Genomic DNA, 26,203 nt, shown 5'->3' on the forward strand with positions numbered 1-26,203 from the left:
AATTTGAGACATGTCTTGGTACCTTTTAAAACTGTATAATCTGTGATAGTGGACACAAAAATTATACTGCAAAAAGAAATTAAGTAGATATGACCTTTCATTATAATGGTTGCAAAAAAGCATACATACAATTTCTTAATAATTTTAACTCAATAAATATATATGAATATACAATCAGTACTGTCATTATCTTAATACTTTATTTGTGAGGTTGAAATACTGCTCGGATCAATTCTGGAGAAAAATCTGTACAACAAAAGAAACACTTTTGCTTTCTCAAAAGCAGTTTTCACATAATTATGACCTTTTCTTTCTGGGATATCAAATTGTCATGAATGAAAGACAACCTACTAGGACATAAAATTTTAGCCCACGTCAGGACAGTACCATAAAATAGTATCAGCAAGCCTGAACTAAACATGGAATGTGTCACGTGTTGTAATCACAATCATGTTTTTTTTTCAAGATTGTACAAGTTAAATATAAACAGACAAATCTTATTGCTCTAACATAAAAATTTCTAAAACTTGTATATCATCTGAAAAATGCACAGATAGGAATTTACTTTTTTTGGCAAGAACATGTATAAAATGTAAGGGAATGAAAGAATCTGAACACCACAGATTGAAATTTTGATTACTGAAACAACCTGATAATCGGCAGTGCATACTGAACATTATTCTGCTTTCTTTCACTGTCAAATCATTTACTGTCTTTGTTTTGTCAAATTCATCTCTTTTGTAAGGGAAATGAATGTGTGCTTATAAGTTCTGAAGGAACTGGATTTTGTAAATTACTGCGAAAATGATTAGTGATTTCTCAGAATTTCTGTGTATTTTTGTTGTAAAGCCTGTACAAAGCAAAGAATCAGACAATGTCATTCAGTAAAACTATGTTGAGATTATATCAGTATGTTATCAGTGTCGTCTAGCACAATAGCACATTCAAAATTGATCACATTCATCCTCTAAGCTGAACTTAGCAAAACAGTTAAGCTGTTGCACTATCAGATCAGTAACTGTTGTCACCTTCCCAGTATTCCAATACACATTCAGTACAGCTATGTTACACTGTCAGCACTGCTATATTACACTGTCAGCACAGCTATGTTTGCACCTAGTCAGCACAGCCTATGTTGAGCATGGTCATACAGCCTATGTTTACCTGTCAGCACAGCCTATGTTGAGCACGTCAGCACAGCTATGTTACACTAGTCAGCACAGCCATGTTGAGCATGTCAGCACAGCTATGTTACCACTGTGTCAGCACAGCTATGTTGAGCACTGGTACAGCACAGCCTATGTTGACTGGCACGTACACTGGCACAGCCTATGCTTGTGACTGGGTCAGCACAGTCTATGCTGTAACCATGGTCAGCATAGTCTATGCTGTGAACTGGGAGGATAGCCTATGCTGTGAACTGTCAGCACAGTCTATGCTGTGAACTGGGAGGATAGCCTATGCTGTGAACTGTCAGCACAGTCTATGCTGTGAACTGTCAGCACAGTCTATGCTGTGAACTGAGGTCTATGCTGTGAACTGGTCAGCACAAGTCTAATGGCTGTGTGAACTGCAGGCAGTCTATGCTGTGAACGAGACAGTCTATGCTGTGAACTGGTCAGCACAGCCTATGCTTGACTGGAACCACTGGAGGGACAGCCTATGCTGTGAACTGGGAGATAGCTATGCTGTGAACTGCGAGGACAGCCTATGCTTGAACAGAACAGCTAGCAAATCCTATGCTGAGTACCATCACCACAGCCTATACTGTATGAATTCCTCCATTATCTAATAAAACGATTCTTTAGACATCTGTTCCATAATTTCCAAGATGTGTTAGTGTTTGACTTTCTGTTCCTAAAACAAAGAGGAGACTGTTAGGATATGAATGTACTTATATTTTTATGTATGATATCTCTTAACGTCTGCTAGAAATCTACATATTTATTTTACAGGCTTTTAATCAGTATCTGCAGCTTAAGTGCCTGTGCTAAAAAAAAAAGGACATATACTGTAATGATAAATACTGATAAGCATACCTTGTTTTATTTTGTCTGATTTTAGTGCTTGAAGGCCATTTAAAAACGTTGACCACATATGTAGTCATAATTAACATACATTCTACAGACCTGTTCACTTAAATCATTTGTGAATATAGTAACAACCACATCTATTAAGAGACCACTTGCATCAAAAAACCACCTTTTCATTTTTAAGAACAAATTAATTTGTATTAAGAGGTCATTTGTGTTAAGGGACAATTTTTGGCCTGTAACTGCAAGTTGTACTGTGCTTACCAGTCTCCAGTTGATCAGCTTCACCCACTCCTTAGATTCTTTTTCATTTGCAGCAAAAAGGTAAAATGTTCTCCAATCAAATACTAATCTGTAAAAATGAAAATACCAAAATAAAATCTGGCCCAAGCAAACAGATATTAAGGGTATACTGTCACCAGGACAGATATTACAAAGTACAACATCAGCAGTAAAATCTGCCTACTTAAAGTTTCATGCAAGTTTCTCAAATACAAAATATACTGCGTTGTCATCACATAATGATTTAATTCTAGGTAAGTGTATTAAACCTGACTGATTCATCTGTTACAAGAGATCAAAATGGGCCTAATTTGCTCACCTGAGGAGGCCCATGGTCTTCTGACCAAGTTTTAAGAACATCCATTAATCAGTTCATTAAAAGTTATTTAAAGGGTTTTTTTTACTATTTTTCTAACCAACCAAGCGGACCCATTTGGATAAATGTGAGAAAGGTTTATTTATTTATTTGGGTTTTTCCGTGCACCAACACAGTATAGGTTATATGGCGCCAAACAGGACTACAAATTTTGGTTTCACATCTCATTTACATCGAAATAAAAACAAGAGGTATGGAATCAAAATTTGCATACCTGCTGGAATCACAGTTACAGCAAAACAAATTGTTAAGACCCTATTAGTCGCCTCTTATGATTATGCAAGGGTAAGGCAGTGGCTCCAATTCTTTTCATACATAGATCGTCCCAGAACCACATGGAGCATGTGAGAAAGGTCCACACAAGAATACTATGTGTCAAGTATGGTGAAGATTTATCAGGTAGTTCATGAGAAGAAATCATTTCAAGGTTTTATCTGTTTTTTGCTCTGGTGACCTCTTAAAGAAGCCAAGCAGAACCATTTGAACAAATTTGAGAAAAGCCAACACAAGGATGCTATAGACCAAGTTTTGTAATGATCTATTAGCAGTTCATCAAAAGAAGTTGTTTACTTCTAGTTCTGTGAGAAGATAATACAACAAAAGCTACAGAACAAATTTGGTGAAGTGGTTCCTGAGAAGAAGTCATTAAATAGTTTTCTAAGAAAGGGCAAAATGGCAACACTTGAAAAAAAAGTCGGAAGATGACCTTACAAGGATGCTACAAACAAAGTTTGATGAAGATCCATGAATTGATTCATGAGAAGAACAGTTTAAAGGTTTCTCTATTTTTAGCTCTGGTGACCCCTAAAAGGGGCCAAGCTGAACTATTTAAACAAATTTGAGAGAGGACCATACAAGGATGCTACAGACCAATCTTTGTGATGATCCTTTAAGTGGTTCATGAGAAGCTGTTTAAAATTGTTTTTTTCTATTTTTAATTCTGGCATATGTGAACAAATTTGAACGAGGTCCAATGCAATGATGCTTCTGAACAAGTTTGGTGAAAATTCATCATGTGTTTCATAAGAAGAGTCATTTAAAGTAAAAAAACTTATCTTGTATGACAGACAACAGACATAAGCACCGTTACAATAGCTCAACCTTTGGTTCGAGTATGTGTTGAAAATAAAGCACCTTTTTCAATGAAAGTTGAAGAAAAAAATCATTTAAAATTGAATCTGGTAAAAAATAAAACTTTATAAAGAGCACTGCCTGCTGTGGCCAACACTCATTTGTAAATGCTTGACAAAATACAACAATCAACAGTGTGCATTTCAGGGAAACATCTCCTTGTGTCATTTAGCATTTTATGCATCACTGCATAATATCATACCTGAAAACATGGTCCTTGCCCTTGAAGCTCCCTTCAAATGCACATTCCTTACATTCATCTAGATCGAGCACTCGTATAGGATCTTTCCTTGAAGAATCTTTGAAATACTTCAGCTCATTCTTCTGTAGAACGAACCAACGTACCTTCCATGTCTGAAATATTCACACAATGTTTTATACTTTATTTGGTATATACAGTCCCATTCAGGATATTGTGGTATATTTTACCTATCTACAAACTCCAAAGTCATTTTGATTTAATATACCAATGGGCAGACTGAGACTACGTTGGTTGGGATTCCAGTAAGTTATGAGTTTGGCATTAGTCTGTTTAGAAAGGTTAGGATTTCATACCTATGTGAGCATATTTACCTGTAGGAATTTTATGCCTATGTGAGTACATTTACCTGTACGGCTTTCATACCTATGTGAGTACATTTACCTGTAGGGCTTTCATACCTATGTGAGTACATTTACCTGTAGGGCTTTTCAACCTATGTGAGTACATTTACCTGTAGGGCTTTCATACCTATGTGAGTACATTTACCTGTAGGGCTTTCAAACCTATGTGAGTACATTTACCTGTAGGAATTTTATACCTATGTGAGTACATTTACCTGTTGGAGTTTTGTTATTCACATACTGAAACATCAACATACATACCTAACCAGCCAAATAAAGGCAAATTAAAAGAAAAATGTAACGTGACAAAAAAAATTATTATCATGTTCCAATTTATGTTCCTTCTTCCCATATTACACTCCATTTATGTATATACTATATTCTATGTATCGTTGAATACACTTCCTGAATAAAAAAAATCCTGTGGTTTTACGTTACATCCCTGCTTCCTCTTTGAGAGATCTAACTATCTACTTCCTCTTCCTAATGCAAAGATAAAGCAATGTCAGAATGACTCACCTTAAATATTGCACCAACTTTTGTCAAATAGCCGTCTTTTGAGTTTATCTGCAAAGATTAAATTGTTTAAGTTTACTTACTGCACTAACATATTCAATAAACTTGTGGCTAACATGTAATAGTCCCTGGGCACTTATCAAAGGAAGACTAGGAGTAATTATATTACAAACATGTATTGCAGCCAGGTATTAAAATTAACCTGCTGAAATAAGTTTTCATTAATATGCAACTTTCAACTAATTTAGAACAAACAGACATCTGAAGACAGCAACAAACTTTTTCATTATGTTTTACATCATATCTGGCAAGTAAAACAACCAGTTTTCTGATAGTTACATGGAAACCTTTCTCATAAGAAACAATTTTACATACCAGACATGACTTTGAATCCACCATTGTAAGAAGCCGTTAAGTTGAAATAAGTGAGCTTAATATCGCTTTAATCTCTAAAAATAAGACTATTATATATGGAAACATTATCATTGAGGAATGTGCTTAATAGATACATACAGAGAAGTCAGTTCTAGGGACAACATCTCCTGTGCTGTACTCTGCATGTACTCTGACAGAACCATAAATGGCAGGTTCTGATACACATCTTGGGTATGGATCAACCATTAGTGTTGTCTGACCTAAAAAAAGGAATAGTTTGACTTATTCTCGTGTCATTATGAAGAAGAAAAACTCTATGAAATTCTGTACCTAATACCAACTCTGCCAATCTTATCCAAAACGTTTTGCTGTATAGGTAGAGGCTAACATATTCAATGAAATTGAGCATTTCTGTTTTGATGTACCAAATTCTGACTAACGGTTTTTGAAAACTAGATGCCCAACATGGGCAACACGTCGAGCCCACCCTTTAACCCGTAACTGTGACCTTGACCTTTGAGACAGAGTCAGTCTCCTTGAGTTAAACATTCATGCAAAATATAAACAAGATTGTTCAATATGCGTGTCAAAGTTATGGGCTTGATAAGATCTGACATGACCTTTGACCTTAACCTTTCAGATAGGAACCTGGGGTTTTGCACACTCTGTCTCACTGAGGTTAACATTCATGCCAAATAAAAACAAGATTCCTCAATGCATGTCAGTTATGGACTGGACAATATCTGACATGACTTTTGACCTCCAACTGAGATCTTGACCTTTGAGATAGGAACCTGGAGTTTGTGCATGACACTTTGTCTTACCAAGGTTAACATTCTCGCCAAATATAAACAAGATTGCACCATGCAGGTCAAAGTTATGGTCCTGACAAACAAATCCGGACGGACGCACGGACGCACACACACGCATGCACTGATGCATGCATATATACTTAACAGCCATTTGGACAACTATGTCTTCGCATCAGCAAGTGGGCTTAACAAAAAACATAGCTTTCTATATACATGTAGCCATAAAGGGACATGGCCCAAATGTTTTCTGTGTTACATGTAAGATTTCCAAGTTTTCCACAGAGCCATACAGGATAATTATTTTAATGTAGGCCTTAAACCAATCAGGAGATGTTTTCATGCAGTTTTTTTTTCTTTTTTAGCTCTGTTGGCTCTTTTTTGAAACACTAGCATGTACATACTATAAAATATAGCCAGCCTTTCTGACAAGGAGATATTTGAAGTTCATACATATAGGGAAAATTGACAAAGCCCGAATTAGAATAATTTAAACAATATTAGTAGTCACCCAAGGAACATTTGCCTGAAATTTAAACTCTTGAACAAGCAGTTTCCAACAGGAAGATTTTTAAAGTTTCCACTAGAAACATATATGAAAAAGTGACCATGTCCTTTTTGTAATCATGTTTGTGGTTACATTTTTAATCAGAATAACTTGAACAATATAGAACAAGGTCATACATGATCATTTGTGTGAGATTATTTCAAAATCAGTCCAGCGGTTTCCAACAGGAAGATTTTTAAAGTTTCCACTATGAAAAAATAGGGAAAAGTCGCATCTGACGACACCTAAACCATTGATATAGGAAGATCATAGCAACATCAATGCCAAGCTTTCATCAACTTTCACCAAGTGTTTTAAAAGGTGATGTCATTTACACAAACTGTTGATGAAGGACAGATGGCGAGTGGTCACAACAGCTCAACTTGAGCATGTTGCCCTGCTGAGCTAAAAATACTGACCTGATTCACCTCCAAGCATTGGCTGGTTACGGAAGTGGTACGCCAAATCATCACAAGTCTCGTAAGTTCCATGACCAAAATAAAACGCGCCATCTCGCCAGGTAAGATTAAAGTGTTTTACTGCATCTGCTGCCCTGTAATACATGTATATCTTATTTTATCACAATTGACAAACATCAAATTACATGTAATTAACCTTTAGCATGCTAGATAAATTGTCGTCTGCTGGAAATGTCGTCTGCTAAAATTGTAAAGTTCATTCAATTTGCTCCAAAATTGGAAGAAATATTGTCAAAGTAGCAAACAGCTTGGAACCTGATCAAACGCCGATTCAATCGGCGTCTGATCTGGTTCCAAGCTGTTTGCAAAGGCTGTTAAATTCGCCTGCAGCAGGCTAAGGGTTAATAACTTTCACTACTATATAACTCCTGTAAATGATCATTCAAACAAAACATGTCAAAAATATGCCTAATTAGGTTTGTTACTAATCATTCCTAGTAAGTTTTGCAGAAATACAGCTAGCAACAAATTTCTTTTGAGGCAAACCAGAGGTCTATGGTTCCTTTCCAGTTGTTCTGCATTTTTTCTCTCATATATTGAACAAGATCCTAAAAATATATTTCTCTTTGTAACTGACTATGAAATTAGGTTTTTTGTTGGGTATAGAGTCACACCAACACAGTTTATGTCATACGGCTTTTGATGGTATGAGAGGGCACCTAGGTAGACACATGAAACTTCCATAAGCCGTCTGCATCGCTTCCTCATATGAAGAATTGTACACCCCAAGTGAGGTTTCAAATATACACTGATGAAGGGGCAAGTGATCTAAAGTCAGCGACCTTAAAACCATTCAGTCACAGAGGCCTCAGACAGTAACGGTATTATCAGAATATGTGACTGATCCTAGACAATGCCAAGTCAGAAATGTGAAATAACAAAGTCACTATAACACCCTGAGGCTGAAAGCCACCTGCAAATGGAATTACTTTCTGCGCAGCATTACCTGACAAATTGTTTTCGAATTATCTTACCTGACTGAAACAGCATATTCATTTTGTTTTGAGCTATTTCTAACAAGGAATGTACCATCTTGCCCATTCTGTAACAATATAGCTTCAGCTTTATGTCTGTCCAAGTCTGGGTGAAAATAACTGAAATATAAACAAGTGGTGCTCAGATGAATTATAAATTTATGCTCAGTAGAAAAGAAGTAAATTCAGCTAACTGGTATCCTGTCAAATATGTTTTTTGTCAGTTCTGCACTCTACTGAAGAATAACTTGTTGAGAAGTGTTGCTATGTGGCAGCAGTGTACAAGTAAATGTACTGAGTTCACCTCAGAAATGTGCACTGCAGTATGAAAGCATGATTATAATATGTGTGACTTTCACACACAAACCTTTGGCCTTAACTTGCAACAGTGATTTTAGGCCTCCATGATTGGAACTGGGGTTTCTACTAAATAGGCCTGTGAAAACAATGTATATTGTGAAAAAAAATGCTGCTGAAAATTTTATTACTTGTGGACTGCACTACTCAGTCCAACCTATTTTTCAATGATGAATATGCTTTTATTGGAGAGGTCATTTTGAATTTGACAACGGACATGCAATGACTGAATAATTAATGAGTAAATACAGAAGGTAAACATTTATCAAGATTGCTTTACTACTTGATTAAATCTGGAGTACACACATATAATCTATATCTAATACTTGATTTGGGTGTCATATCATTTTTCTTATCTTGGTATTTAGTTAACCGGTTATCAAATTTTATATCCTACTCTAGTTGCAAGGTTTTATCTTAAATCTGGCATGAAAAACACAGTTTTTATGAAATGTCTCAACTGGCATTATTCTTTGTTTCCTCTAACCAATTGTTGGTCAGTTACAGGTAACATATAAAATACAGTACAGCTAGCGCGGCACCTTCATTTGAACACCCGTCGCCGCGATTCCAAATCGCGTGTTCGTTTTTACTGTCCGCCGCGACGGGTGTCATATCGGATATTTCGGGTGTTCAGGAATGGTCATTGCCGGAGGCAGCGAACGCCGCGCGTTGCGATGGACGGACGCGATGGTCCGTGGTGGTCGGCCGCGAGGAAACCTGGTGTTCATTCAATACTTTTTGAAAGAATTATTCATCTCATAATTTATAAATATAAATGCTTAAATTGTCTATGCATATACAAACTAATTATTTAGAATGTATACCTTGTCCGTATACTCGTAATCAGTCGCGATGTTATGATATGTAATAGTAATTATCACATTGTTTTGTATTTTCTGTAAAATCTAAATAGAGTTGCATATTCTTTGTTTTGTTCTAACAGTTTTATTTCTATTTTCAGGTCACTGCAAGCGTATAACTCTTTGATCCTATTGTTCATTTCTAAATCGATTGTTGAGTTAATTTTATGCTATTCGCACCTCATCTAACAAATACCTTACAAATTATGTTTTACTAACAGCTGTTTCTTACTCTGTTTTATTTATTACGGTACCTAATACGCTCTTTTGTTTCGCTTGTTTGTAATTTTTCTGTTGTTTAGAAATTATTGGTAAGTTTCTTTACACTGTTCTATGATTGCTACTCATCAAATAATTATTGTTATTTGTTCGTAATATGTTTAATAATATAATTACTATCATATTTGTTGACAATTTATTTGTTGACAATCTGTGATAAGATGAATATATTTAAAAGTATTTCAAAACTTTTACTCGAGTCTTTGAATTATTATTTTCATTACTTATTAGATGAATATTTAATACACACTTTTATGATATATGAGACTTAGGTACATACCTTTCGTTTTCGGAATTCCGCATATTGTTGCAATATTTACATGTACTTTTTCTGTAAACAATAGAAACAGATGCATTTTTTCTAATTACAGGTAAACGTAAGCGAGCGGCGAATTTGGTGTTTGAGAAGAAGACGAATATGATTTTTTGTTCAAATACAAATAGACATAGTCTGTTATTTTACACCCTCTTGCTCATTTATTAACTAAACAGTCATAAATGCCATATGGTGACCGAAAAAAGACTCTCTTTATGTGGTCTCAGTGTGGTTTGTTTTTCTCTGGACCTTCGGGTTGCTGGAGTCATCTCTGTTATGTTTATTTTTTTCTCTGATCTTTCGGGATGCTCGAGTCGATCCACTTGTCTATACATACTGTATTGTGAAGTGAAGTTCCCTCATATTGTAGGTTTTGATGGGGTGCTGATGGTTGGTGGAGGATGCTGCACATTTCATTACCTCTCGAGTTTTTATTAGTTTACATGTTAAGAGTTCAGTGTACTTTAAAGGTTCTATTTTTGCTATAGTTCTACTTTGCAAATGCGGGCTCTGAATCTGCGTTTTGTGCTCTGTGCTTCCAAGAAATCTACTCATACCAATTATCTTTATTAACTATTACAAAACCTGCCATTTAATAACATTGAACATGAGTAGTTACACTGTAAGAAGATTCAAACATCTGTAAAATATCCATTATATAAAAACAAAACACAAAAAATTAACGATACTAATAAATTGATGATAATTAATATTCATACATTCATATCATTACAAATGACCTTTGCTACTTGATGAAACAAAAATATCAATCTGAATGAGAAGTCTTTTGGATGTCACGTAAGCACCAAAACTTCAAAGGAAGACCGGTACAAGCCAGTAGTATATGTAGCTGCATTAGGCAACATTTCTAAATCATAGTTGTATATCATTGACGTTACTTATCTCTGGCGTTTTATGTATCCGACGTTATTTGTCTCTGATGCTATATATCTCCGACGTAATAATGTATCTTCGACGTTATGCTTTTTCGACGAAATTATGTCCTGTCGGCGCTGTTACTAGTCGTGGTGCATCCAGTTGTCGTTCCGTCGTTTTTCGTGTTCCTGTCATTACTTGTTCTGGCCTTGCCATATATAGCTCATAATTTTAATAGTAATAAAATTAATTCTGTGTCCAGATGTCTCCGTTTTTTTTCTCAGTTCGTCATTTGTGTCTCATCTCCCAGTTCGTCAGAGGCCCACATACTTGTAGTACTAATACTGCGTAATAAAAATGTGCCAAATATGGAAAGGACAGAACAATGACGGGAACACGTTAGGTAAATGTGTATTAAAAGAAAAATGTTAAAAACTCCATGTGCAAAATATTGCAGGAAAACTAATAAGACACTAATCTTGCATAGTCTTCGCCTGAAATAGACAAAAAAAACAACATTCAGAATGTGTGCTCAATACTTTCGAAGACCACTATACTTTTCACCAAACATAGCATTTTACATTAATACCGTAATAAAATAAATTACTGAAATTTTATCAGCTTGTAAGTCACACAAATATATTAAAATGATTATTGATCATTGAACCTTAAGCACTGGACCTTTAGTTGTAAAAACATTCAAAGAGAACCTATGTACACTGTTTCTGTTCAGATTCACTTGGAAAAGTTGTGCACTTTTAAAAACTATCATGCAGACGTTTTCGAACCAAACAGAACGTTGTTACTGGCAATAAAAAGCAATAAAAATTCGTTACAAAACAGAACGTTTTTTAGTTGTAAAATAACTTTTAGTCGTTAATGCAAATAAATTCATTAGAAAAAGAAACCTAGCAACTTACCTCTATTATAATCTTTTAATTTTATGCCAAATTCATAACAAAGATAAACCGTTAAGTGCTAAACAATATAACTATTGTTAGTATAAAAACACTAGATTTGAACGAAAATAAATATAACAAAGTACAAAAGTATACGTTTCTTGACAACGGCTGTACCTGCAAAATAAATAAAATCAGTATGTAATAATACTGAAACAATTGCTCAAATCCCGAAGCTAATATAAGTTAAAAAATAAAAACATGTTCATTACATTAGGAGTTCTAAAGTTCTCTGAGATTCGCTTTTGAGATAGTACATCTTACTTGGTACCGTCGGATCGGCGGATTAATTATTTCTTACATGCATATGGTGGTCTTGCTGCCTCTAGATTTTAGTTAACAGTTGAGAAAACAGAAAACAAAATTATCTTCACTCGGAAAAAAACGAACTTCTATCGGCTATGTTATTTTGTTTTTAACACTTACGATTATGTGCGAGCTCTTTCTATTTAAAATACGCCGATAACGTGTCAAAATTTGACATGTGTTCAGGCAATTATATGAAAAAATCTTGTGAATGTAATCAACGTGTCACAATTTGATACAATGTGTGTGTAAAACATCCCTTCACACAATTGTTTACAATTTGGATATAATTTATTGAAAAAGATATAATCGTCAATGGCAATAAACTAAAATCAAAACATTAAAATTATCGGGCGTAGATAACAAGGCCTGATAAAGGTAGACGAGTAAATTGAATAAATGATATACATTGTGTATTTATAATAAATACATTATAGATGATAAATTTAACAATTAAATGCATCTATATACTGTTAAAAAATTAATGTTAAAATAAAACGTTGACCGCGATGGTCCCTCGCGCGTGAACACTGCGAATCCTCGCGGCCGTCCACCGCGAACCGCTGTGTTCATGACCGCGAGGGCCGACGGGTGTCCGGCCATCGCAACTGAACACCCGAAAAAATTTTTACGCGCGAGGGTCGAAGGGTTTTTGAAGGTGCCGCGCTAGCTGTACTGTATTCTGCACCAAAATCTTCTGACTAAGTTTTAAAATGGTAACAATTTTGCAGTTTTGACTTAAAATAAGCTCACTTTATACAAATGATAGACAAAAATAAGTCTATTAGTAAAAGGACCATAACATAGAGACAGCCCCCAAAAATTTTCAACGATAGAAATACATGATATTGTGTATTAACCATTTTAATCTTCCACTCAACTGTTCTGCAAGAGTTGTCATTCGTTGTGGATCACAGCTTATATCAAATATTAAAACTTCAGTTATTGATATTAACACAACAATCATAAATTTCACATTAATTTTGTAAAATCATTTCTGGTTATTTAAAGGACATAGAAATCAATTTCTAGACTTTATTTAAAGTGGAATTATATGCATTTTTTCAAGTAAAAATACAGCACAAATAGATATGTGTGTAAGAAGGGTGGAGGAAATTATAGTTTTTAACCCAGTATACCAAACTCTTCCTGTTACCATTATGAAATAATAACTTTTTAAATATGACTTTTCTTATTTTGACTGGGGCAGTCTTTTTAAGAAAAGTCAAACTGCTTGCAGGAGTTGCTTCCCTTCAACCTCAGAAATCTCTACTTATAGGTAAGGGAGATCATTGCGTACAAGACTGAAGAAATGAACTATTTTTTATAAGTCCGATTTCTTCATTTCTAAAGCATCACTTTCAAATACTTATGCGGCATTATTGTTAATTAAACACATTTAAATGCACAGCAACCGAAAACCTGCTTTTATAAAACATTCACCAAATACACACTACGTGCTGTAAGATGTGCATAATGCCACTTTAATGTATTTCTATCGTTGAGAATTTTAGGGTCTATCTCTAGAATGTGGCTTTCCCTGTTGAATATTTTTTTTACAAATAAATTCGTCCCTAACCCAATGATGAGTCACTGTCAACTAAGACAACAATTAACCCTTAGCTTGCTGGCGGCAAGTGATTCTGCCTTTGCGACCAGTGCAGACCAAGATCAGCCTGCACATCCGTGCAGTCTGATCATGGTCTGCACTGTTCGCTATTCAGTCAGTAAGTTTTTAGTAAACACCCCTTCAAATGATAAATGGTACTGCCCAAATTGGAAGATGGACCAGTTCATTATAGAAATTTAGCATGGTAAGGGTTAAATTCAAACTGGCAAAATAACACTTACTCTAAATCCTTCAACCGTCCGACCTCTATATGATCATCTCCCATGATGGATTAATCAAATCACTTCCTGCATCAAGTATCACTTCCTAACAGTCCCTGTCTCACATTTACAATGCATAAATCTGAAAAAATAAATGTCTGTTTCATGAACTACTCCTCTTTAGCATAAACACTGCAGACATTTTCATCACAATTATCAGGTACAATCCTTACAGAGTTGTACTTCTGACCCATACATGTACTGATTTTACCTTTACATATACACTGTGATTACAATATGATAATTATATTTCCAGAAAAATACTGGCTGTTAGAAATGTTGTTCAAGGGCCCTTGATTAATGTATCTTAGATCAAAGTACTACCAATGACTCATCAATGAATACACAATTTTCTCCTAATCTTGTTAAAATTCCCAAGTTGACATAGACATAATCTTTTGGACAACTCATTTTAAAGAAATAAAGCTGCATCTGAATGGATCGCTTTGCCTAAGTTTAAAGCTACCTATAGCTTTCATTTCCTTTTTTTTTTAACCTTTATTCTGCTAAATTTTTATAATGAACTTGTCCATCTTTCAATTTGGACGGTACCATTAACTGTTAAATGGGGTGCTTACCAAAAAAATACTGACTGAATGGCGAACAATGCAGACCATGATCAGACTGCACGGATGTGCAGGCTGATCTTGGTCTACACTGGTCGCAAAGGCAGAATCTTTTGCCGCCAGCAGGATAAAGGTTAATGAAAAGACTCAATCAAACCAAGTCTGCTATATTACTTTGTCTGGTTGCATTCTATGCTTCTAAAGGATCATCTTACAGATTCCATGTTTTTATCCTAGCTGAAGATGCGGAGCTGAACCAGTTTTTTTATATGCTGTAAAATTATTAATATCTACTTGAGGCTAACATTCATGGACTTCCTGTTTAGGTCACTCTGCCATATCGAATCCAAACAAGAAGTATAATAATATGTAGCTATTTAACAGTGTTTAATATGTTACCGAATTCTACTGGTTGAGTACAGAGCAGTATTTATCCATATTTGTACAAGGCAAATGCCGAGTCTAAATATGGATTACTACTGCCGTGTACAAGTCCAATGGAATTCGGTATTATACTCAGCAGTGTTAAATAAACTCTTTATTTCATACCAAAATAAACAAGAGCTGTCTGTTGACAGCGCGCTCGACTATTCTAAGAATTGATGGAAGTATGAATAGGCAAGACAAACTATGTACCTGTATTTATGGATTTGGATAATTCTTGCACTATATGGCAATGTTTGACCATGATGGTAAGCAAGTGTTAAAAGTTCAAAGCCATATATCAAACAGTTTAGACAAAATATAGAATGGTATGCGATACTTAACTAATTTCTATGTTAAACAAGAGGACCATGATGGTCCTGAATCGCTCACCTGTCCCCACATGAAGCAGTTTTGAACTGAGTATGACGTCGTTTTTTTCTATTAATTGACATAGTGACCTAGTTTTTGAGCTCACGTGACCCAGTTTTGAACTTGACCTAGATATCATCAAGATAAGAATTCTGACCAATTTTCATGAAGATCCATTGAAAAATATGGCCTCTAGAGAGGTCACAAGGTTTTTCTATTATTTGACCTAATGATCTAGTCTTTGACGGCACGTGACCCAGTTTCGAACTTGAACTAGATATCATCAAAGTGAACATTCTGACTAATTTTCATGAAGATCCATTGAAACGTATGGCCTCTAGAGAGGTCACAAGGTTTTTCTATTTTTAGACCTACTGACCTAGTTTTTCACTGCACGTAACCCAGTTTCGAATTTTATAAGATACCATCAAGGTGTACATTCTGACCAATTTTCATGAAGATCCATTGAAAAATATGGCCTCTAGAGAGGTCACAAGGTTTTTCTATTTTTAGACCTACTGACCTAGTTTTGGACTGCATGTGACCCAGTTTCAAACTTGACCTAGATATCATCAAGATGAACATTCTGTCCAACTTTCATAAAGATCCCATGAAAAATGTGACCTCTAGAGTGGTCACAAGCAAAAGTTTACGCACAAACGGACGCCGGACGTGGCGCGATCAGAAAAGCTCACCTTTTCACTTTGTGACAGGTGAGCTAAAAAGGGCCATAACAGAGCTAAAGTCCTTGTCCTAGTTATGTAGTCTTGCCTAGATATGTAGACTATGATGGTAAACAAGTGGTCAAAGTTTTAAAGCCAATATCATGACAAACAGGTTAAGCAAAATATGGAATGGTATGAAAAAATCAACTGCTTTCCAAGTCCAAAAAGGGCCATAATTCAGCCAAAATAGTTGACAGAGTTATGTACTCTTGCCTTCAGATGGAGATCATGATGATAAAAAAAATGTTCAAAGTTTCAAAGCCACATGTCAAATATTTGACAAAACATTGACTTGTATGAAAACTGAGCCAAATTCCAAGTCCAAAAGGACCATTACTCAGCCAAAATAGTTGACAGAGTTATGTACTCTTGCCTACAGATGGAAATCATGATGATAAGCAAGTGTTCAAAGTTTCAAAGCCATGTGTCAAATAGTTCTGACAAAACGTGGACTTCTACAAAAACTGAACCAATATCAAAGTCCAAAACAGACCATAACTCAACCAAAATACTTGACAGAGTTATGTACTCTTGCCTACAGATGGAAATCATGATGATAAACAAGTGTTCAAAGTTTAAAAGCCATACGTCAGACTTGTATGAAAATGATACCAATATCCAAGTCCAAAAAGGGCCATAGTTCAGCCAAAATAGTTGTCAGAGTTATGTGCTCTTGCCTACAGATAGAGACTGTTATAATTAACAAGTGATAAAAGTTTCAAAGCCATATGTCAAACGGTTAACACAAAATATGAACTGGTACGAAAAACTTAACCAAGGTTTGTAAGTTAATTCAGCCAAAATCCTTGATGGAGTTATGTACTCTTGCCTAAAACTGGACATGGTGATGGTACACAAGTTTTGAAAGTTTCAATAAGCTTTATCTCAAAAGGTTTTGTCAAAATGTGGACCAGTACGAAAAACTTTACCAAAGTGTGACAGTGACACTGACGCCATGCTAAGTGCCTGCGGCGATTTGGGTGGTTATCAAACTTGGCTGAGATATTATGTTCAAAAATATTGTCAGCAAGTTTGGGGAAGATCGGATTAAAACTGTTCGACTTAGAGAGTGGACATGCTTTGGACGCCGACCGCCCGCCAGCCATGGGTTTTCACATAATATGCCCCTCTCTTTCAGAGATGGGCATATAAAAATCACACATATATTTATACTCCAAGTGCCCAAATTTTTTTCGAAAACAACTTTTCATCTAATTTTTAATTGAAACCATGATCATGGGATAGGAAATGTTTTAACCAAAGATTTAAGTGCTCACAGTGTCACGCGTTTCATTAAAACCAGGAATTGAACCAGGGGCCTTCACCTCCGCAGGAAAGCGTCTTAACCCTCAAAACCAATGCTTCCACAAATGCCTATAGGTGACTTGACTGACAACAGACAGAGGCTGATTGTATAATATGCAAACTGAGTTTATAGGTTTTCTGGACCTGGAGACATGCAATATGTGACATTTGTATACATTGAAAGACATCTTCCATTTCTAATCCCACATAAATGACAAGCTGTCAAGATCCTTTTGCAGCTGAGCTTAATATGTCTGTGAATTTATAGTCCCACAATTTATAGTCATCTGCAAACAGACTTACACTGGAGGACACAAATGCAGGTAGGCCAGTTATGTAAAGCAGAAATAAGACAGGTCCTAAGATGGACCCTTGAGGTACACCTAATATAACGGAGCTGAGCTGTGTGTTGCCCTATCGACCACAACTTTTTGTGGTGACCTAGAAATGTTTTTATCCAAGATCGAGTTGAGCTCCCGATGCCATAATGGGCTAATTTTAGTAGCAGTCTGCCATGGTGGCTTTGGAAAATCCATGTTGGTTTACAGTATTGACTTAACTTAGTTGTGAATAAATAAAACCCACTACAGATGTAGTTGGGTTTTGCAAGGCTGCCAGGCACAAAAAACCATACTGATCAGATTGTCCACTACGATATCAAAGTTATCTACGTTATCTAAAATATTATAAAAGTTGTCCTATATGCTATATTATTATTAAAATCTTACAAGTTATATATTTTTAAAAAAATATAGCATGACAGATTTTTAGCGTAATTTCTGGTTAGGTTTCAATACTTGTTTCAGCTCAGAGATCAAACAGAAAATAAACATCTCTGAATCTGAAAGTTTTTTAGCTATTCTGGGACCTGCACTATGATAGTAGGCATAGGAAGTACAGCTCAACATAACTGCACCATTACTAATCATTCCTGTTAGGTTTTACAACACCTGTTCATAAATGTGACATTTTGATACATGCAAAGCTGTATTATCTTCACCATAAAATAGTAAGTGATACTTCATTTTCAGGCTTCCCCCTGTCAGTCGCCAATGGTACCAAACAATAAATTCTGGTGCTAAAATTCTTCAGTTGGCAAATTTTAGTGGAATGGCAACTATAAAATATCAGATCCAGTTTTACAGTTGTCATCCCTCTGAATTTTACTGTTAGGAGAACTAAGAAGTCAAAAATTAAAAAAAAACAACTAGAAATGTGTCCATGGGACACAGATGCCCCCACTACATGACAAAGGACACAAATTTTTTCCTAAGTCAGGGGCCATAACTCCTACAATACTGAATGAATCCGGATGCAAAACCCCAGGTGCACAACTGCACATGCTGACCAACATTCCTGTAAACTTTGGTGACTCTAGGTCAAATACTTTTGGAGCTACGCGCGACACAACATTAAAATGACCAAGTTTTAACTAAGTCAGGGGCCATAACTCTTACAAGACTGAATGAATCTAGACACAAAACCCCAGGTGCACAACTGCACATGCTGACCAACATTCCTGTAAACTTTGGTGACTCTAGGTCAAATACTTTTGGAGCTACGCGCGACACAACATATAAATGACCAATTTTTTACTATGTCAGGGTCCATTACTCCTACAAGACTGAATAAATCCGGACGCAAAACCCAGGTGCACAATGCACATGCTGACAAACATTCCTGTAAACTTTGGTGACTCTAGGGCAAATACTTTGGAGCTACGCGCGACACAACATTAAAATGACCAAGTTTTAACTAAGTCAGGGGCCATAACTCTTACAAGACTGAATGAATCTAGACACAAAACCCAGGTGCACAACTGCACATGCTGACCACATTCCTGTAACTTTGGTGACTCTAGGTCAAATACTTTTGGAGCTACGCGCGACACAACATTAAAATGACCAAGTTTTAACTAAGTCAGGGGCCATAACTCTTACAAGACTGAATGAATCTAGACACAAAACCCCAGGTGCACAACTGCACATGCTGACCAACATTCCTGTAAACTTTGGTGACTCTAGGTCAAATACTTTTGGAGCTACGCGCGACACAACATATAAATGACCAATTTTTTACTATGTCAGGGTCCATTACTCCTACAAGACTGAATAAATCCGGACGCAAAACCCCAGGTGCACAACTGCACATGCTGACAAACATTCCTGTAAACTTTGGTGACTCTAGGGCAAATACTTTTGGAGCTACGCGCGACACAACATTAAAATGACCAAGTTTTAACTAAGTCAGGGGCCATAACTCTTACAAGACTGAATGAATCTAGACACAAAACCCCAGGTGCACAACTGCACATGCTGACCAACATTCCTGTAAACTTTGGTGACTCTAGGTCAAATACTTTTGGAGCTACGCGCGACACAACATTAAAATGACCAATTTTTTACTATGTCAGAGTCCATAACTCCTACAAGACTGAATAAATCCGGACGCAAAACCCCAGGTGCACAACTGCACATGCTGACCAACATTCCTGTAAACTTTGGTGACTCTAGGTCAAATACTTTTGGAGCTACGCGCGACACAACATTAAAATGACCAAGTTTTAACTAAGTCAGGGGCCATAACTCTTACAAGACTGAATGAATCTAGACACAAAACCCCAGGTGCACAACTGCACATGCTGACCAAAATTCCTGTAAACTTTGGTGACTCTAGGTCAAATACTTTTGGAGCTACGCGCGACACAACATTAAAATGACCAATTTTTTACTAGGTCAGGGGCCATAATTCCTACATGACTGGATGAATCCGGATGCGAAACTCCAGGTGCACAACTACACATGCTGACCAACATTCCTGTAAAGTTTTGTGACTCTACGTGAAATACTTTTGGAGCTTTGGAGCTAGGCGCGACACAAGGACGGACAAGGGCAAATCTATATGCCCCCCCCACCTCAAAGTGGGGGCATAAAAAAGTCATATAATACTGGCCAGACTTACTTGCTCCAATAAATCAAACATTAAATTGATTAATATACATGTAGAAACTTCAAGTCGGTTGAATTTCAGGCACATGCCCAGGTGTGGGGCCAGGGGGCCCCGGCCCCCCCAGGTGGCTGGCAAGTTACGATTTTTATTACTATGGGCCCTTCAATTAACAAATTTATACACCAGCACAATTGGCTTGATTTGACAGCAATACACAGGCTAAAGAGCCATAAAACTGTGTCCGGTAGTGGAAATTAGCCCCAGGCATGTTACAGGTAAAAGTTTATCTGTACATCATCACTACATGCTTCAATGATCGCTTGCTTTTTAAATTGATAGATATTTATCCTTTCTTTTAATTTTACAACAATTATGAATTTGAAACTACTGTACCAATTTTACTCTTTTGGGTCCAATAACCTTACTTAAAAACACTCATGGTTTTAAAAGTAGTTTCTCAGTAAATCTTACAAAACGCATCTAAAACTCGTTACTTATGAGGGGTTTTATATGAGCTGTGATGTTATAGTTTGTACAGTTAAGAGTTCATTGTCATTTGAAATCTATGATGTAAATAGTAATTGTCATAATACTTTGTTCTGTTGGAAATCTAAAAACATTTGGCCATTTTGCAAATAAATCAATCATCTTAAAACTTCAACAATTTTTTTTCATTACATTTGCTTAGAACACAAGAAATGCAGAAAAAGTTAAAAAAAAAAAAATTGTGTTTTTATTTATTTTATTATTAATATTTATTTGTGAACTTAGTAAATCATTTTTCTACAAATCATGTCATTTTGTATATCAATTTTGAGCAGTTTTTGATAACTTTCTTTTTAGTGAAATTACACATATCACACCTGTTTGTCTATATAACATGCTTATCATTTATAAATACATGCAGTTTGTTTTATGTTTGCATGTATTATTTTTGTCTTGAAAGTTTTCTTGATTAGAAATATACCATAAAGTTACTTTTGAATAATTTAATAATTCTGGTGGAAATCTGTCATTATACATTCATTATATTACTGAAAGTAATGTAACCTACCATGGATATACTTGAGTATAAATGCTCCCCCCACTAAATCTACGCTAAATTCTAATATTGCCGTTACGTTCTGTAAAAATGGAGTGGTTTATTTTCTTTTAAACAAAATATCATACAAATTTAATAGTATTTTGATGAAATAAATATAACAAAATCATTATATTCTGATAGGCAGTGATACTAATTAAAGATCGACTGTTATCTTCAACCGAGATCAAACTGTGAACAACAAAATTGACACGAGGTGCCACGCTAATTGCCGGTAATTACTGGCCATTAATCGGCATTTAATAAGCAGCAGACTTTGTTTTAAGATATGTTTTTTTCTCCTTTTTTATTCTGTTTTGCAGTTTGCTTTAATTGCTGACCTATCTAATTGTTGTTTATCACGATTCGGTCGGTTGTCGCCTGCATACATGTCTCGGGCAAATACACAGCACCTGTGTATAGTCGGTGCGTGCCATAACTTCATATCGAAAGACAATTATTTGGGATGGTATTTTGACAGACGATTGATGGGCAGTTCGTTTAGAAATAATAAATGGTCAAAGGGACGGTGCCAAAAGGGCAAAGGGGCGCTGAAGAAAGGCAAAAGGCGGCGATTTCCGGCAGAAGGGCAGCGCTAAAAATGGGCAGGGCGCTGCGTCCTGCTATTTCACTCTAGAAAAATCCCTATGTTTTTACATCGTTAATGTGTATGGGATCGGAATTTTTAATAACTTTTTCGATAATTTATGGATTTTAAAAATTCAAAAAGTTTTGAAATGCTTACGATTTTCATATTTTCTTATTTAAATATATTTTTAAAATAAAAAACCGTTTTAAATGACATATGATTTTAATAGCGGTATAACAATGCTCCAAAGTTTTAGAAAAAACACTGTAAGTTAAGCATTCATAATTAATCCATTTTATTACGAAATAATAATTAAAAGTAATCAATAAATTGCTTGTTTTATATCCTTTCCATTGATCAAAAAATTATTGATATCGTTTGTGTTTTCAGAAAGTTTAAGCCGTTAGAATAACATCACTGTTTACAAAAAAACATGGACACTTGGCGTCTTCCCACCCGACCTTTGTCTTATCAGTTCTAAAATTAGAAAATACAACGGATTTGTATACAAACACTCGCAGCAACACTCAAGTAACGAGTTCACTCCATAACGGGAAGAAGAAACACAATCTCTCCTATAAGACTCAAGTTAATAAGAGCAAACATTTGAAATCATCTCCCGGTTTTAAAGATAAAATATAGTCTCCTCTTTCAGTGCTCCAGCTAGGATTAAACAAGAGCACCGCCTTGCGGGTGCTGACGCTCATCTGATTTTTTTTTGTATAATAGAAATATTGTCCTACCCATGATTTTCTAAGTCTAAAAAGGGCCATCATTCTTGCAAAAAGCAGGATAGAGTTATGTTTCTTGATGTACAGTGTCCACTTATGATTGTGAAAAACTGTTGCAAGTTTTAAAGCAATAGCTTTGATAGTTTATGAGAAAAGTTGCCTTAAACATAATACTCAACCAAGAAAATGATTTTCTAAGTCCAAAAGGGGCAATAATTATTGCAAAAAGCAGGATGGAGTTATGTTGCTTGCTGTACAGGGTCAGCTTATGATGGTGAACAAGTGTTGCAAGTTTCAAAGCAACAGCTTTGATAGTTTAAGAGAAAAAGTTGACCTAAACATAAAACTTAACCAAGAAATCTGATATTTTCTAAGTCCAAAAGGGGCCATAAATCTTGCAAAAAGCAGGATGGAGTTGTTTTTCTTGTTGTACAGGGTCAGCTTATGATGGTGAACAAGTGTTGCAAGTTTTAAAGCAATAGCTTTGATAGTTTAGGATAAAAGCTGACCTAAACATAAAACTTAACCAAGAAAACTGATTTTCTAAGTCCAAAAGGGGCAATAATTCTTGCAAAAAGCAAGATGGAGTTATGTTTCTTGATGTACAGGGTCTGCTTATGATGGTGAACAAGTATTCCAAGTTTCAAAGCAATAGCTTTGATAGTTTAGGAGAAAAGTTGACCTAAACATAAAACTTAACCAAGAAATCTGATATTTTCTAAGTACAAAAGGGGCCATAAATCTTGCAAAAAGCAAGATGGAGTTATTTTTCTTGCTATACAGGGTCAGCTTATGATGGTGAACAAGTCTTCCAAGTTTCAAAGCAATAGCTTTGATAGTTTAGGAGAAAAGCTGACCTAAACATAAAACTTAACCAGGCAACGCCGACGCAGACGCCGACGCCGACACCGACGCCGACGCCGACAACCGCTCAAGTGATGACAATAACTCATCATTTTTTTTCAAAAAATCAGATGAGCTAAAAAGGGCAGGGTGCTGGCACTGACAAGGGCACTTCTTGGTTGGTGGTTGGTCCGGGACCGTGCTCCCCTGGGGAAAAAAAAATAACTGGTCCATGCATACTGTGCATTTTAACATACTTTAGGCATGGAATTTGGCATAATTTAGGCATGTTTTTTGGCACACTTTAGGTATGGTCTTTTAATAGGCTATGTCTGTCATCTCTAATGCACCTATTTATTAACTAAAAATTCTGCTGTTTGTATTTTACTTGGCATTGATTTTCATCTTGTAACATTTCTTTGTAATTGCATACTGAATAACAATATCTATGTGTTTAGGCCTATTTTACTTGCTACAATTTCAGTACACATCTTCTCCATGTAGGCTACTTGATATTTATAAATTTATACCTGCAACATATTATATACAGAAAATAAAGTTTAAACTTCCACTTAAATAAATGAAATCAGGCAAAGTTTTTAACTTACAACAGTCTAAAAGCAAGTTTAGCACTTGTAATAGACATATTCCGGGTATCCAAAATTTTATATCCGGATATGGTTACACTTTTTTCTAAAAGTCGTCGAATGTCCAGTTTAAACAATATTTTTGAAAAAATATTATGATGCAAAGACAGTTTAACAGCATTTCACAGTATCTGACATTTAAGTGTACCCTGTCATTACATCTTAGTAAACTAATTTCAAAGAAATCTTCATGAAAAAACGGCAATTTCAGAAAGCAGACGACAACTTACTTTCGATTTCAAAAACTTGTAAAACGATAAAGTCAAAATATTTTCCTATTTAAATTTGATTGTGATCGATTTTTATTAATTACATATAAATGTCTGTTGTCTGGACTTAAGTTTCAGTTGTGTATAAAGGGGTATTTACGACTATATTACCGAAAACGAAAGTACACTTTGACAGGTGGCGCGAAATGATAATGATTTCAGACTGGTTTGCAAACTAAGATTCAATGATTTTAATGCTAGTGGAGCAGTCTAAAATATCATGGTCTGCCTCGGGCAGATTACAGCAGGTAATTGTTTAATTGTTTGCTAATTATGTCAATGCCCCCCCGGCGTGTATCACTCGATAAAAAGGGGCAATAAAGCAGTGTATTATAATCACTGAGGCAAAAAAGGGAAGTTTGGCTAAAACAAAAGAAATTAATGGTTGTAAAATGGGCAGGGTGCCTGGCGGGGCAACAGGGCGGAACGAATTTCGGAACGGGCGATGCGCCCTGCTGTAAATAGCTAGCTGGAGCACTGTCTTTGTAAATACTGTTCTCAGTATTTGTTCTGATTACCCGGTACATACCGGACCTCTAGCCAGCCCTGTAGGAGTTGTCTAGAGGTCCGGTAACCAGACCTCTAGACTCCGGTTCTGGAGGCAAAAAAGGGAAGTTTGGCTAAAACAAAAGAAATTAATGGTTGTAAAACGGGCGGGGCAACAGGGCGGAACGAATTTCGGAACGGGCGATGCGCCCTGCTGTAAATAGCTAGCTGGAGCACTGTCTTTGTAAATACTGTTCTCAGTATTTGTTCTGATTACCCGGTACATACCGGACCTCTAGCCAGCCCTGTAGGAGTTGTCTAGAGGTCTGGTAACCAGACCTCTAGACTCCGGTTCTGGAGGTCCGGTTACCAGACCCCTGGCCCACCGCGTTAGCTCATTATCAGAGATGTAATCATTACAAGTACATTATACATGTACCAGAAAATGTTCCCAATGGATTTCATAGGGGATTTATTAACAGGAATATACAGAATAAAAGTTATCACGCTGTCCCGACACGTCCTACTATAATTTTGGACCAAAACTTGCTCTTCGCCCGTTTTCCCTTTTATCTTAGCCCTTTTTTCTTTTATTTTCTACTAACAATCTTTGTGGTACGCTGTGCACGAAAATGTCTACGTACCTGTAAAGGGTTAGACAGTATTGGAAGAAAGATAAATATTTAGATAATCGAAGATGAGCCGTGTGCCACAGTGTGGCCGCTGACTTTTCCGGTGGGAGGGCGTCAAAGATGACACGAAACTGTCAGTTATAGCGAAAATAAGAATGAATGAAAATGTGCTATTAAGAATGTTGTTTAGTGTCGTTGAATTCTGTAAAAAGGGTTTTATTCAGATAAAAATGATACCTCACTCCAAATTGTTTACATTTTATTTTTTATGAAGGTGTCAAAACTAAACCGAATGAGAATTTAACAGACTGGTTGCCCAAATATCTTTAAATGAACACAAAGGATATCTTTTTCCAGACAATAATATACAGTGCTAGTCTGTTTAGCGAATACAGAGTTAGTAACAAACCGATTACAAACCGGCGTACAGATTTCTGTACGAATACCATAATATGTAGTATAAACGCGTGGAAGAGTCTAATACAATGCAAACTAAAATTAGTGCAAAATACCTTTTTATTATGAAATACAAGTTTAAGCAAACTTGATTTATTTCCTCCTGTAAAATGCCAACATTTTCAATGAAAGGATAACTTTAAACTGATCAGTTTTTC

General features: G+C 35.9%; 2 protein-coding genes across 3 annotated transcripts in view; both read right to left on the minus strand.

Moving 5' to 3' along the window:
- LOC123564231 (BTB/POZ domain-containing protein KCTD5-like) overlaps positions 1–26,203 on the minus strand; it is a 425,345-nt gene that overhangs the window by 304,990 nt on the left and 94,152 nt on the right. The gene's annotated exons all lie outside the window — the stretch shown is intronic.
- LOC123564228 (dual adapter for phosphotyrosine and 3-phosphotyrosine and 3-phosphoinositide-like) lies at positions 1,690–25,883 on the minus strand. Of its 2 annotated transcripts, none has more exons than XM_045357631.2 (9): positions 25,827–25,883; positions 13,933–14,053; positions 8,126–8,245; positions 7,092–7,225; positions 5,455–5,576; positions 4,945–4,992; positions 4,025–4,176; positions 2,298–2,385; positions 1,690–1,857 (listed from the first exon to the last, which is right to left on the minus strand). In XM_045357631.2, the coding sequence occupies exons 2-9, from the start codon at positions 13,974–13,976 to the stop codon at positions 1,837–1,839; spliced, it is 729 nt and encodes a 242-aa protein (XP_045213566.2). In that variant the 5' UTR covers positions 13,977–14,053; positions 25,827–25,883; the 3' UTR covers positions 1,690–1,836. The 2 variants fall into 2 exon arrangements, with proteins under 2 accessions (XP_045213566.2, XP_045213565.2); XM_045357630.2 differs by lacking the exon at positions 25,827–25,883 and adding an exon at positions 25,602–25,800.

Source organism: Mercenaria mercenaria, chromosome 2 (assembly GCF_021730395.1).
Source record: "Mercenaria mercenaria strain notata chromosome 2, MADL_Memer_1, whole genome shotgun sequence".
NCBI classification, from domain to species: domain Eukaryota; kingdom Metazoa; phylum Mollusca; class Bivalvia; order Venerida; family Veneridae; genus Mercenaria; species Mercenaria mercenaria.

What these genes read in the sequence shown, in the direction of transcription:
- LOC123564228 (XM_045357631.2), bottom strand. Translation starts at nt 13,976, where the DNA reads ATGGGAGATGATCATATAGAGGTCGGACGGTTGAAGGATTTAGA. An exon ending in AAGTTGGTGCAATATTTAAG is followed by an intron (nt 4,177 to 4,944) that starts GTGAGTCATTCT and finishes TGAATATTTCAG; the next exon opens with ACATGGAAGGTACGTTGGTT. An exon ending in GGCAAGGACCATGTTTTCAG is followed by an intron (nt 2,386 to 4,024) that starts GTATGATATTAT and finishes TCATTTTTACAG; the next exon opens with ATTAGTATTTGATTGGAGAA.